Source organism: Phyllobates terribilis, unplaced genomic scaffold, assembly GCF_046119375.1.
Source record: "Phyllobates terribilis strain yellow unplaced genomic scaffold, ASM4611937v1 Scaffold_3__8_contigs__length_932513732, whole genome shotgun sequence".
Lineage (NCBI taxonomy): Eukaryota > Metazoa > Chordata > Amphibia > Anura > Dendrobatidae > Phyllobates > Phyllobates terribilis.
The window spans coordinates 648373890-648388357 of NW_027362763.1; the positions used below are offsets into that span (position 1 = coordinate 648373890).

General features: G+C 63.9%; 1 protein-coding gene across 2 annotated transcripts in view; it reads right to left on the bottom strand.

Annotated features, from left to right (window-relative positions):
- The window catches only part of PPP2R5D (protein phosphatase 2 regulatory subunit B'delta), a 96335-nt gene that overhangs the window by 55522 nt on the left and 26345 nt on the right, over positions 1–14468 (bottom strand). For both annotated transcript variants that reach the window (XM_073671652.1, XM_073671651.1), the window contains exons 2-3: positions 2880–3051; positions 77–279 (exon numbers count right to left, since the gene is read on the bottom strand). In XM_073671652.1, coding sequence (XP_073527753.1) covers positions 77–145 — 69 coding nt within the window. In that variant the 5' untranslated portion in view covers positions 146–279; positions 2880–3051. The remainder of the gene's footprint in view (positions 1–76; positions 280–2879; positions 3052–14468) is intronic.

Genomic DNA, 14468 nt, shown 5'->3' on the forward strand with positions numbered 1-14468 from the left:
ACACAGATCAGGGTCCCCGGCTTCACACTCCTGACATGCTCTGTGCTGCTCACCGCCGGTCAGCTAAGCTCCTCACCATGTGCACCGCCTCAGGGTAGATGCAGTCGGTCAGCACGTCGCGGCTGTGGGTGATGAACTCCACCATCTCGCTGAGCGCCGCTCGCTTCACCTCCTTGTACTTCAGGTCACTGAGAGGATCCGACACAAAATCAAAGAGGACGCAGCACTGACGGATCTTCTGGACAAGGAGGGTCTCGCGCTCTTCACCCAGGGGGCACTCTGCAAGAGAGGTGGGACATGGAGACCGATCCTGCAGACACAGAGCCAGCCGACAGACGCGCTACAGGGAGAGCTCAGGAAGCCGGAGAACGGCAGCGAGAGGCGGCCACAGACTACGGGGGGGGAACGTCCACAGAAGACGGGTCGGCAACAGACGACGGGGGGGAAGGGGGCGGCAACAGACGACAGGGGGGGGGGGGACGGCCACAGACTACGGGGGGGGGGGGGGTTGGTGGGGGAACGGCCACAGAAGACGGGGGGGGGGGCCGGACGGCCACAGACGACAGGGGGGGGGGGCCGGACGGCCACAGACGACAGGGGGGGGGGCCGGACGGCCACAGACGACAGGGGGGGGGGCCGGACGGCCACAGACGACAGGGGGGGGGCCGGACGGCCACAGACGACAGGGGGGGGACGGACGGCCACAGACGACAGGGGGGGGGACGGACGCCGCCCACAGACGGGGGTGGGGGAACGGCCACAGATGACGGGGGACGGACGACGACCACGGACGACGGGGGGGGACGGCCACAGACGACGGGGGGGACGGACGGACGACCACAGACGACAGGGGACGGACGGCCACAGACGACAGGTGGGGGGACGGACGGCCACAGACGACAGGTGGGGGGACGGACGGCCACAGACGACAGGTGGGGGGACGGACGGCCACAGACGACAGGGGGGGGGGACGAACGGCCACAGACGACAGGGGGGGGACGGACGGCCACAGACGACAGGGGGGGGACGGACGGCCACAGACGACAGGGGGGGGACGGACGGCCACAGACGACAGGTGGGGGGACGGACGGCCACAGACGACAGGGGGGGGGACGGACGGCCACAGACGACAGGGGGGGGGACGGACGGCCACAGACGACAGGGGGGGGGACGGACGGCCACAGACGACAGGGGGGGGGACGGACGGCCACAGACGACAGGGGGGGGGACGGACGGCCACAGACGACAGGGGGGGGGGGGATGGCCACAGATGACGGGGGGACGGGGACGGACGGCCACAGACGACGGGGGGGGGGGAAAGGCCACAGATGACGGGGGGGGAGGGGAACGGCCAAAGACGACGGGACGGCCACAGACGACGGGGGGGGGGGGGGACGGCCACAGACGACGGGGGGGGGGGGGGAGGACGGCCACAGACGACGGGGGGACGGCCAAAGACGACGGGGAGGGGGAAACGGCCACAGACTACGGGGAGGGGGACGGACGGCCACAGACGACGGGGGGGGGGGGGACGGACGGACGGCCACAGACGACAGGGGGGGGGACGGACGGCCACAGACGACAGGGGGGGGGGGGACGGACGGACGGCCACAGACGACAGGGGGGGGGGCGGACGGCCACAGACGACAGGGGGGGGGACGGGCGGCCACAGACGACAGGGGGGAGGACGGACGGCCACAGACGACAGGGGGGGGGGGACGGACGGACGGCCACAGACGACAGGGGGGGGGACGGACGGCCACAAACGACAGGGGGGGGGACGGACGGCCACAGACGACAGGGGGGGGGGGGGACGGACGGCCGGCCACAGACGACAGGGGGGGGGACGGACGGACGGCCACAGACGACGGGGGGGGGGGACGGACGGACGGCCACAGACGACAGGGGGACGGACGGACGGCCACAGACGACAGGGGGGGGGGGACGGACGGACGGCCACAGACGACAGGGGGGGGACGGACGGCCACAGACGACAGGGGGGGGGACGGACGGACGGCCACAGACGACAGGGGGGGGGACGGACGGCCACAGACGACAGGGGGGGGGACGGTCGGACGGACGGCCACAGACGACGGGGGGGGGGACGGACGGACGGCCACAGACGACAGGGGGACGGACGGACGGCCACAGACGACAGGGGGGGGGACGGACGGACGGACGGCCACAGACGACAGGGGGGGGGACGGACGGACGGACGGCCACAGACGACAGGGGTGGGGACGGACGGACAGCCACAGACGACAGGGGGGGGGGACGGACGGACGGACGGCCACAGACGACAGGGGGGGGGGACGGACGGACGGACGGCCACAGACGACAGGGGCGGGGACGGACGGACGGACGGCCACAGACGACAGGGGGGGGGACGGACGGACGGCCACAGACGACAGGGGGGGGGACGGACGGACGGCCACAGACGACAGGGGGACGGACGGACGGCCACAGACGACAGGGGGACGGACGGCCACAGACGACAGGGGGACGGACGGCCACAGACGACAGGGGGGGGGACGGGGGGACGGACGGCCACAGACGACAGGGGGACGGACGGCCACAGACAACAGAGGGGGGGGGACGGACGGACGGCCACATACGACAGGGGAGGGGGGGACGGACGGACGGCCACAGACGACGGGGGGGAGGATGGCCGGCCACAGACGACAGGGGGGGGGGACGGACGGACGGACACAGACAGGGGGGGGGGGGCGGCCACAGACGACGGGAACGGCCACAGATGACAGGGTTGGGGGGGCGGCCAGAGACTGACAGGGGGAAGGGACGGCCAGAGACAATCGCTCAGCCTTTCATACACACACTGTCTGCTCATAGCACAGTGATGTCATCGCTCAGCATCTCACCTTTCAGCGGGGCGAGTTTGTGAAGTTCTCGGTTCTTGCTCAGGCTGAATCTGGATGAGCTTTGCCGTCGCTCCCGCTTCACCACTTGCCCTCCACCACTGTACTGGATCTTGTTGAGCTGAGTGGGGGGTGGAGCGCTGGGGCTGGGGCGCTTGTTCACCCCCTGCTGAGCCTGTAGGAAAAATGCACTAAGTTACTACAAGCCACCACCCACGTGCCCCTCACTATACAGCCCAGGAGAGAGCTGACGCTCCGCCGCCGTCCTCTACAGTCCACAGCCACACACACGTGGCCCTCACTATACAGCCCAGGAGAGAGCTGACGCTCCACCGCCGTCCTCTACAGTCCACAGCCACACACACGTGCCCCTCACTACACAGCCCAGGAGAGAGCTGACGCTCCGCCGCCGTCCTCTACAGTCCACAGCCACACACACGTGCCCTCACTATACAGCCCAGGAGAGAGCTGACGCTCCACCGCCGTCCTCTACAGTCCACAGCCACACACACGTGCCCCTCACTACACAGCCCAGGAGAGAGCTGACGCTCCACCGCCGTCCTCTACAATCCACAGTCACACACACGTGCCCCTCACTACACAGCCCAGGGAAGAGCTGACGCTCCACCGCCGTCCTCTACAGTCCACAGCCACACACACGTGCCCCTCACTACACAGCCCAGGAGAGAGCTGACGCTCCACCGCCGTCCTCTACAGTCCACAGCCACACCCACGTGCCCCTCACTATACAGCCCAGGAGAGAGCTGACGCTCCGCCACCGTCCTCTACAATCCACAGCCACACACACGTGCCCCTCACTATACAGCCCAGGGAAGACCTGCCGTCCTCTACAATCCACAGCCACACAAGTGCCCCTCACTAAACAGCCCAGGAGAGAGCTGACGCTCCACCGCCGTCCTCTACAATCCACAGCCACACACACGTGCCCATCACTACACAGCCCAGGGAAGAGCTGACGCTCCACCGCCGTCCTCTACAGTCCACAGCCACACACGTGCCCCTCACTACACAGCCCAGGAGAGAGCTGACGCTCCACCGCCGTCCTCTACAATCCACAGCCACACACACGTGCCCCTCACTACACAGTCCAGGAGAGAGCTGACGCTCCACCGCCGTCCTCTACAGTCCACAGCCACACACACGTGCCCCTCACTACACAGCCCAGGAGAGAGCTGACGCTCCACCGCCGTCCTCTACAATCCACAGCCACACACGTGCCCCTCACTACACAGCCCAGGAGAGAGCTGACACTCCACCGCCGTCCTCTACAGTCCACAGCCACACACACGTGCCCCTCACTACACAGCCCAGGAGAGAGCTGACACTCCACCGCCGTCCTCTACAATCCACAGCCACACACACGTGCCCCTCACTACACAGCCCAGTAGAGCGCTGACGCTCCACCGCCGTCCTCTCCAATCCACAGCCACACACACGTGCCCCTCACTACACAGCCCAGGAGAGAGCTGACGCTCCACCGCCGTCCTCTACAATCCACAGCCACACACATGTGCCCCTCACTATACAGCCCAGGAGAGAGCTGACGCTCCACCGCCGTCCTCTACAATCCACAGCCACACACACGTGCCCCTCACTATACAGCCCAGGAGAGAGCTGATACTCCGCCGCCGTCCTCTACAGTCCACAGCCACACACGTGCCCCTCACTACACAGCCCAGGAGAGAGCTGACGCTCCACCGCCGTCCTCTACAGTCCACAGCCCACACACGTGCCCCTCACTATACAGCCCAGGAGAGAGCTGACGCTCCACCGCCATCCTCTACAATCCACAGCCACACACACGTGCCCCTCACTATACAGCCCAGGAGAGAGCTGACGCTCCACCGCCGTCCTCTACAATCCACAGCCACACACGTGCCCCTCACTACACAGCCCAGGAGAGAGCTGTCGCTCCACCGCCATCCTCTACAGTCCACAGCCACACACGTGCCCCTCACTACACAGCCCAGGGAAGAGCAGACGCTCCACCGCCGTCCTCTACAATCCACAGCCACACACACGTGCTCCTCACTACAAAGCCCAGGGAAGAGCTGACGCTCCACCGCCGTCCTCTACAGTCCACAGTCACACACACGTGCCCCTCACTACACAGCCCAGGAGAGAGCTGACGCTCCACCGCCGTCCTCTACAGTCCACAGCCACACCCACGTGCCCCTCACTATACAGCCCAGGAGAGAGCTGACGCTCCGCCACCGTCCTCTACAATCCACAGCCACACACACGTGCCCCGCACTATACAGCCCAGGGAAGACCTGCCGTCCTCTACAATCCACAGCCACACACGTGCCCCTCACGTGCCCCTCACTACACAGCCCAGGAGAGAGCTGACGCTCCACCGCCGTCCTCTACAATCCACAGCCACACACACGTGCCCCTCACTACACAGCCCAGGAGAGAGCTGACGCTCCACCGCCGTCCTCTACAATCCACAGCCACACACACGTGCCCCTCACTACACAGCCCAGGGAAGAGCTGACGCTCCACCGCCGTCCTCTACAGTCCACAGCCACACACGTGCCCCTCACTACACAGCCCAGGAGAGAGCTGACGCTCCACCGCCGTCCTCTACAGTCCACAGCCACACACACGTGCCCCTCACTATACAGCCCAGGAGAGAGCTGACGCTCCACCGCCGTCCTCTACAGTCCACAGCCACACGCGTGCTCCTCACTACACAGCCCAGGAGAGAGCTGACGCTCCACCGCCGTCCTCTACAATCCACAGCCACACACACGTGCCCCTCACTACACAGCCCAGGAGAGAGCTGACGCTCCACCGCCGTCCTCTACAGTCCACAGCCACACACACGTGCCCCTCACTACACAGCCCAGGAGAGAGCTGACGCTCCACCACCGTCCTCTACAATCCACAGCCACACACACACGTGCCCCTCACTACACAGCCCAGGAGAGAGCTGACACTCCACCTCCGTCCTCTACAATCCACAGCCACACACACGTGCCCCTCACTACACAGCCCAGGAGAGAGCTGACGCTCCACCGCCGTCCTCTCCAATCCACAGCCACACACACGTGCCCCTCACTACACAGCCCAGGAGAGAGCTGACGCTCCACCGCCGTCCTCTACAATCCACAGCCACACACACGTGCCCCTCACTATACAGCCCAGGGAAGAGCTGACGCTCCACCGCCGTCCTCTACAGTCCACAGCCACACACGTGCCTCTCACTACACAGCCCAGGGAAGAGCTGACGCTCCACCGCCATCCTCTACAGTCCACAGCCACACACACGTGCCCCTCACTACACAGCCTAGGAGAGAGCTGACGCTCCACCGCCGTCCTCTCCAATCCACAGCCACACACACGTGCCCCTCACTACACAGCCCAGGAGAGAGCTGACGCTCCACCGCCGTCCTCTACAATCCACAGCCACCCACGTGCCCCTCACTACACAGCCCAGGAGAGAGCTGACGCTCCACCGCCGTCCTCTACAGTCCACAGCCACACACGTGCCCCTCACTACACAGCCCAGGAGAGAGCTGACGCTCCACCGCCGTCCTCTACAGTCCACAGCCACACACGTGCCCCTCACTACACAGCCCAGGGAAGAGCAGACGCTCCACCGCCATCCTCTACAATCCACAGCCACACACACGTGCCCCTCACTACACAGCCCAGGAGAGAGCTGACGCTCCACCGCTGTCCTCTACAGTCCACAGCCACACACGTGCCCCTCACTACACAGCCCAGGAGAGAGCTGACGCTCCACCGCCGTCCTCTACAATCCAGAGCCACACACGTGCCCCTCACTATACAGCCCAGGAGAGAGCTGACGCTCCACTGCCGTCCTCTACAATCCACAGCCACACACGTGCCCCTCACTACACAGCCCAGGGAAGAGCAGACGCTCCACCGCCATCCTCTACAGTCCACAGCCACACACACGTGCCCCTCACTACACAGCCCAGGAGAGAGCTGACGCTCCACCGCCGTCCTCTACAGTCCACAGCCACACACACGTGCTCCTCACTACACAGCCCAGGAGAGAGCTGACGCTCCACCGCCGTCCTCTACAATCCACAGCCACACACACGTGCCCCTCACTACACAGCCCAGGGAAGAGCTGACGCTCCACCGCCATCCTCTATAATCCACAGCCACAAACGTGCCCCTCACTACACAGCCCAGGAGAGAGCTGACGCTCCACCGCCGTCCTCTACAGTCCACAGTCACACACGTGCCCCTCACTACACAGCCCAGGAGAGAGCTGACGCTCCACCGCCGTCCTCTACAGTCCACAGCCACACACACGTGCCCCTCACTACACAGCCCAGTAGAGAGCTGACGCTCCACCGCCGTCCTCTACAATCCACAGCCACACACACGTGCCCCTCACTACACAGCCCAGGGAAGAGCTGACGCTCCACCGCCATCCTCTACAATCCACAGCCACACACGTGCCCCTCACTACACAGCCCAGGAGAGAGCTGACGCTCCACCGCCGTCCTCTACAGTCCACAGTCACACACGTGCCCCTCACTACACAGCCCAGGAGAGAGCTGACGCTCCACCGCCGTCCTCTACAATCCACAGCCACACACACGTGCCCCTCACTATACAGCCCAGGGAAGACCTGCCGTCCTCTACAATCCACAGCCACACACGTGCCCCTTACTACACAGCCCAGGGAACAGCTGACACTCCACGGCCGTCCTCTACAGTCCACAGTCACACACGTGCCCCTCACTACACAGCCCAGGGAAGAGCTGACGCTCCACCGCCGTCCTCTACAATCCACAGCCACACACACGTGCCCCTCACTACACAGCCCAGGAGAGAGCTGACGCTCCACCGCCGTCCTCTACAGTCCACAGCCACACACGTTCCCCTCACTACACAGCCCAGGAGAGAGCTGACGCTCCACCGCCGTCCTCTACAATCCACAGCCACACACACGTGCCCCTCACTACACAGCCCAGGAGAGAGCTGACGCTCCACCGCCGTCCTCTACAGTCCACAGCCACACACGTGCCCCTCACTACACAGCCCAGGAGAGAGCTGACGCTCCACCGCCATCATCTACAATCCACAGCCACACACGTGCCCCTCACTACACAGCCCAGGAGAGAGCTGACGCTCCACCACCGTTCTCTACAGTACACAGCCACACACGTGCCTCTCACTACACAGCCCAGGGAGGAGCAGACGCTCCACCGCCGTCCTCTACAATCCACAGCCACACACACGTGCCCCTCACTACACAGCCCAGGGAAGAGCTGACGCTCCACCGAGGTCTTCCACAATCCACAGCCACACACGTGCCCCTCACTACACAGCCCAGGAGAGAGCTGACGCTCCACCGCCATCCTCTACAGTCCACAGCCACACATGTGCCTCTCACTACACAGCCCAGGGAAGAGCAGACGCTCCACCGCCGTCCTCTACAATCCACAGCCACACACACACGTGCCCCTCACTACACAGCCCAGGGAAGAGCTGACGCTCCACCGAGGTCCTCTACAGTCCACAGCCACACACGTGCCCCTCACTACACAGACCAGGGAAGAGCTGACGCTCCACCGCCGTCCTCTACAGTCCACAGCCACACACGTGCCCCTCACTACACAGCCCAGGAGAGAGCCGACGCTCCACCGCCGTCCTCTACAATCCACAGCCACACACGTGCCCCTCACTACACAGCCCAGGAGAGAGCTGACGCTCCACCGCCGTCCTCTACAATCCACAGCCATACATGTGCCCCTCACTACACAGCCCAGGAGAGAGCTGACGCTCCACCGCCGTCCTCTACAATCCACAGTCACACACGTGCCCCTCACTATACAGCCCAGGGAAGAGCTGACACTCCACGGCCGTCCTCTACAGTCCACAGTCACACACACGTGCCCCTCACTATACAGCCCAGGGAAGACCTGCCGTCCTCTACAATCCACAGCCACATACGTGCCCCTCACTACACAGCCCAGGGAAGAGCTGACACTCCACGGCCGTCCTCTACAGTCCACAGTCACACACGTGCCCCTCACTACACAGGCCAGGGAAGAGCTGACGCTCCACCGCCGTCCTCTACAATCCACAGCCACACACACGTGCCCCTCACTACACAGCCCAGGAGAGAGCTGACTCTCCACCGCCGTCCTCTACAGTCCACAGTCACACACACGTGCACCTCACTACACAGCCCAGAGAAGAGCAGACGCTCCACCGCCGTCCTCTACAGTCCACAGCCACACACGTGCCTCTCACTACACAGCCCAGGAGAGAGCTGACGCTCCACCGCCGTCCTCTACAGTCCACAGCCACACACGTGCTCCTCACTACACAGCCCAGGAGAGAGCTGACTCTCCACCGCCGTCCTCTACAATCCACAGCCACACACGTGCCTCTCACTACACAGCCCAGGGAAGAGCAGACGCTCCACCGCCGTCCTCTACAGTCCACAGCCACACACACGTGCCCCTCACTACAAAGCCCAGGAGAGAGCTGACGCACCACCGCCGTCCTCTACAGTCCACAGTCACACACACGTGCCCCTCACTACACAGCCCAGGGAAGAGCTGACGCTCCACCGACGTCCTCTACAATCCACAGCCACACACACGTGCCTCTCACTACACAGCCCAGGGTAGAGCTGACGCTCCACCGCAGTCCTCTACAGTCCACAGCCACACACGTGCCCCTCACTACACAGCCCAGGAGAGCGCTGACGCTCCACCGCCGTCCTCTACAATCCACAGCCACACACACGTGCCCCTCACTATACAGCCCAGGAGAGAGCTGACGCTCCACCGCCGTCCTCTACAGTCCACAGTCACACACACGTGCCCCTCACTACACAGCCCAGGGAAGAGCTGACGCTCCACCGCCGTCCTCTACAATCCACAGCCACACACACGTGCCTCTCACTACACAGCCCAGGGAAGAGCTGACGCTCCACCGCCGTCCTCTACAGTCCACAGCCACACACGTGCCCCTCACTACACAGCCCAGGAGAGAGCTGACGCTCCACCGCCGTCCTCTACAGTCCACAGTCACACACGTGCCCCTCACTACACAGCCCAGGGAAGAGCAGACGCTCCACCGCCGTCCTCTACAGTCCACAGCCACACACACGTGCCCCTCACTACACAGCCCAGGAGAGAGCTGACGCTCCACCGCCGTCCTCTACAATCCACAGCCACACACACGTGCCCCTCACTACACAGCCCAGGAGAGAGCTGACGCTCCACCGCCGTCCTCTACAATCCACAGCCACACACGTGCCCCTCACTACACAGCCCAGGAGAGAGCTAACGCTCCACGGCCGTCCTCTACAGTCCACAGCCACACACGTGCCCCTCACTACACAGCCCAGGAGAGAGCCGACGCTTCACGGCCGTCCTCTACAGTCCACAGCCACACACGTGCCTCTCACTACACAGCGCAGGGAAGAGCTGACGCTCCACAGCCGTCCTCTACAATCCACAGCCACACACACGTGCCCCTCACTACAAAGCCCAGAGGAGAGCCGACGCTCCACCGCCGTCCTCTACAATCCACAGCCACACACGTGCCCCTCACTACACAGCCCAGGAGAGAGCTGACGCTCCACGGCCGTCCTCTACAGTCCACAGCCACACACACGTGCCCCTCACTACATAGCCCAGGAGAGAGCTGACGCTCCACCGCCGTCCTCTACAGTCCACAGCCACACACGTGCCTCTCACTACACAGCCCAGGGAAGAGCTGACGCTCCACCGCCGTCCTCTACAGTCCACAGCCACACACACGTGCCCCTCACTACACAGCCCAGGAGAGAGCTGACGCTCCACCGCCGTCCTCTACAGTCCACAGTCACACACACGTGCCCCTCACTACACAGGCAGGGAAGAGCTGACACTCCACCGCCGTCCTCTACAATCCACAGCCACACACACGTGCCCCTCACTACACAGCCCAGGAGAGAGCTGACGCTCCACCGCCGTCCTCTACAGTCCACAGCCACACACGTGCCCCTCACTACACAGCCCAGGAGAGAGCTGACGCTCCACGGCCGTCCTCTACAGTCCACAGCCACACACACGTGCTCCTCACTACACAGCCCAGGAGAGAGCTGACGCTCCACCGCCGTCCTCTACAGTCCACAGCCACACACGTGCCCCTCACTACACAGCCCAGGAGAGAGCTGACGCTCCACCGAAGTCCTCTACAATCCACAGCCACACACGTGCCTCTCACTACACAGCCCAGGGAAGAGCTGACGCTCCACCGAGGTCCTCTACAATCCACAGCCACACACGTGCCCCTCACTACACAGCCCAGGGAAGAGCAGACGCTCCACCGCCGTCCTCTACAATCCACAGTCACACACACGTGCCCCTCACTACACAGCCCAGGGAAGAGCTGAGGCTCCACCGCCGTCCTCTACAGTCCACAGCCACACACACGTGCCCCTCACTACACAGCCCAGGAGAGAGCTGACGCTCCACCGCCGTCCTCTACAGTCCACAGCCACACACGTGCCCCTCACTACACAGCCCAGGGAAGAGCAGACGCTCCACCGCCGTCCTCTACAATCCACAGCCACACACTCGTGCCCCTCACTACATAGCCCAGGGAAGAGCAGACACTCCACCGCCGTCCTCTACAGTCCACAGCCACACACACGTGCCCCCCACTACACAGCCCGCCCAGGAGAGAGCTGACGCTCCACCGCCGTCCTCTACAATCCACAGCCACACACATGCCCCTCACTATACAGCCCAGGGAAGACCTGCCGTCCTCTACAATCCACAGTCACACACACGTGCCCCTCACTACACAGCCCAGGAGAGAGCTGAAGCTCCACCGCCGTCCTCTACAGTCCACAGCCACACACGTGCCCCTCACTACACAGCCCAGGGAAGAGCAGACGCTCCACCGCCGTCCTCTACAGTCCACAGCCACACACACGTGCTCCTCACTACACAGCCCAGGAGAGAGCTGACGCTCCACCGCCGTCCTCTACAGTCCACAGCCACACACGTGCCCCTCACTACACAGCCCAGGAGAGAGCTGACGCTCCACCGAAGTCCTCTACAATCCACAGCCACACACGTGCCTCTCACTACACAGCCCAGGGAAGAGCTGACGCTCCACCGAGGTCCTCTACAATCCACAGCCACACACGTGCCCCTCACTACACAGCCCAGGGAAGAGCTGACGCTCCACCGCCGTCCTCTACAGTCCACAGCCACACACACGTGCCCCTCACTACAAAGCCCAGGAGAGAGCTGACGCACCACCGCCGTCCTCTACAGTCCACAGTCACACACACGTGCCCCTCACTACACAGCCCAGGGAAGAGCAGACGCTCCACCGCCGTCCTCTACAGTCCACAGTCACACACGTGCCCCTCACTACACAGCCCAGGGAAGAGCAGATGCTCCACCGCCGTCCTCTACAGTCCAAAGTCACATACGTGCCCCTCACTACACAGCCCAGGGAAGAGCTGACGCTCCACCGCCGTCCTCTACAATCCATAGCCACACACGTGCCCCTCACTACACAGCCCAGGGAAGAGCTGACGCTCCACGGTCGTCCTCTACAGTCCACAGCCACACACGTGCCCCTCACTACACAGCCCAGGGAAGAGCTGACGCTCCACCGCCGTCCTCTACAGTCCACAGCCACACACGTGCCCCTCACTACACAGCCCAGGAGAGAGCTGACGCTCCACCGCCGTCCTCTACAGTCCACAGCCACACACGTGCCCCTCACTACACAGCCCAGGAGAGAGCTGACGCTCCACCGAAGTCCTCTACAATCCACCGCCACACACGTGCCTCTCACTACACAGCCCAGGGAAGAGCTGACGCTCCACCGAGGTCCTCTACAATCCACAGCCACACACGTGCCCCTCACTACACAGCCCAGGGAAGAGCAGACGCTCCACCGCCGTCCTCTACAATCCACAGTCACACACACGTGCCCCTCACTACACAGCCCAGGGAAGAGATGACGCTCCACCGCCGTCCTCTACAGTCCACAGCCACACACACGTGCCCCTCACTACACAGCCCAGGAGAGAGCTGACGCTCCACCGCCGTCCTCTACAGTCCACAGCCACACACGTGCCCCTCACTACACAGCCCAGGGAAGAGCAGACGCTCCACCGCCGTCCTCTACAATCCACAGCCACACACACGTGCCCCTCACTACATAGCCCAGGGAAGAGCAGACGCTCCACCGCCGTCCTCTACAGTCCACAGCCACACACACGTGCCCCTCACTACACAGCCCGCCCAGGAGAGAGCTGACGCTCCACCGCCGTCCTCTACAATCCACAGCCACACACGTGCCCCTCACTATACAGCCCAGGGAAGACCTGCCGTCATCTACAATCCACAGTCACACACACGTGCCCCTCACTACACAGCCCAGGAGAGAGCTGACGCTCCACCGCCGTCCTCTACAATCCACAGCCATAGACGTGCCCCTCACTACACAGCCCAGGAGAGAGCTGACGCTCCACCGCAGTCCTCTACAGTCCACAGTCACACACGTGCCCCTCACTACACAGCCCAGGGAAGAGCAGACGCTCCACCGCCGTCCTCTACAGTCCACAGCCACACACACGTGCCCCTCACTACACAGCCCAGGAGAGAGCTGACGCTCCACCGCCGTCCTCTACAATCCACAGCCACACACACGTGCCCCTCACTACACAGCCCAGGAGAGAGCTGACGCTCCACCGCCGTCCTCTACAATCCACAGCCACACACGTGCCCCTCACTACACAGCCCAGGAGAGAGCTAACGCTCCACGGCCGTCCTCTACAGTCCACAGCCACACACGTGCCCCTCACTACACAGCCCAGGAGAGAGCTGACGCTCCACGGCCGTCCTCTACAGTCCACAGCCACACACACGTGCCCCTCACTACATAGCCCAGGAGAGAGCTGACGCTCCACCGCCGTCCTCTACAGTCCACAGCCACACACGTGCCTCTCACTACACAGCCCAGGGAAGAGCTGACGCTCCACCGCCGTCCTCTACAGTCCACAGCCACACACACGTGCCCCTCACTACACAGCCCAGGAGAGAGCTGACGCTCCACCGCCGTCCTCTACAGTCCACAGTCACACACACGTGCCCCTCACTACACAGCCCAGGAGAGAGCTGACGCTCCACCGCCGTCCTCTACAGTCCACAGCCACACACACGTGCCCCTCACTACAAAGCCCAGGAGAGAGCTGACGCACCACCGCCGTCCTCTACAGTCCACAGTCACACACACGTGCCCCTCACTACACAGCCCAGGGAAGAGCAGACGCTCCACCGCCGTCCTCTACAGTCCACAGTCACACACGTGCCCCTCACTACACAGCCCAGGGAAGAGCAGATGCTCCACCGCCGTCCTCTACAGTCCAAAGTCACATACGTGCCCCTCACTACACAGCCCAGGGAAGAGCTGACGCTCCACCGCCGTCCTCTACAATCCACAGCCACACACGTGCCCCTCACTACACAGCCCAGGGAAGAGCTGACGCTCCACGGTCGTCCTCTACAGTCCACAGCCACACACGTGCCCCTCACTACACAGCCCAGGGAA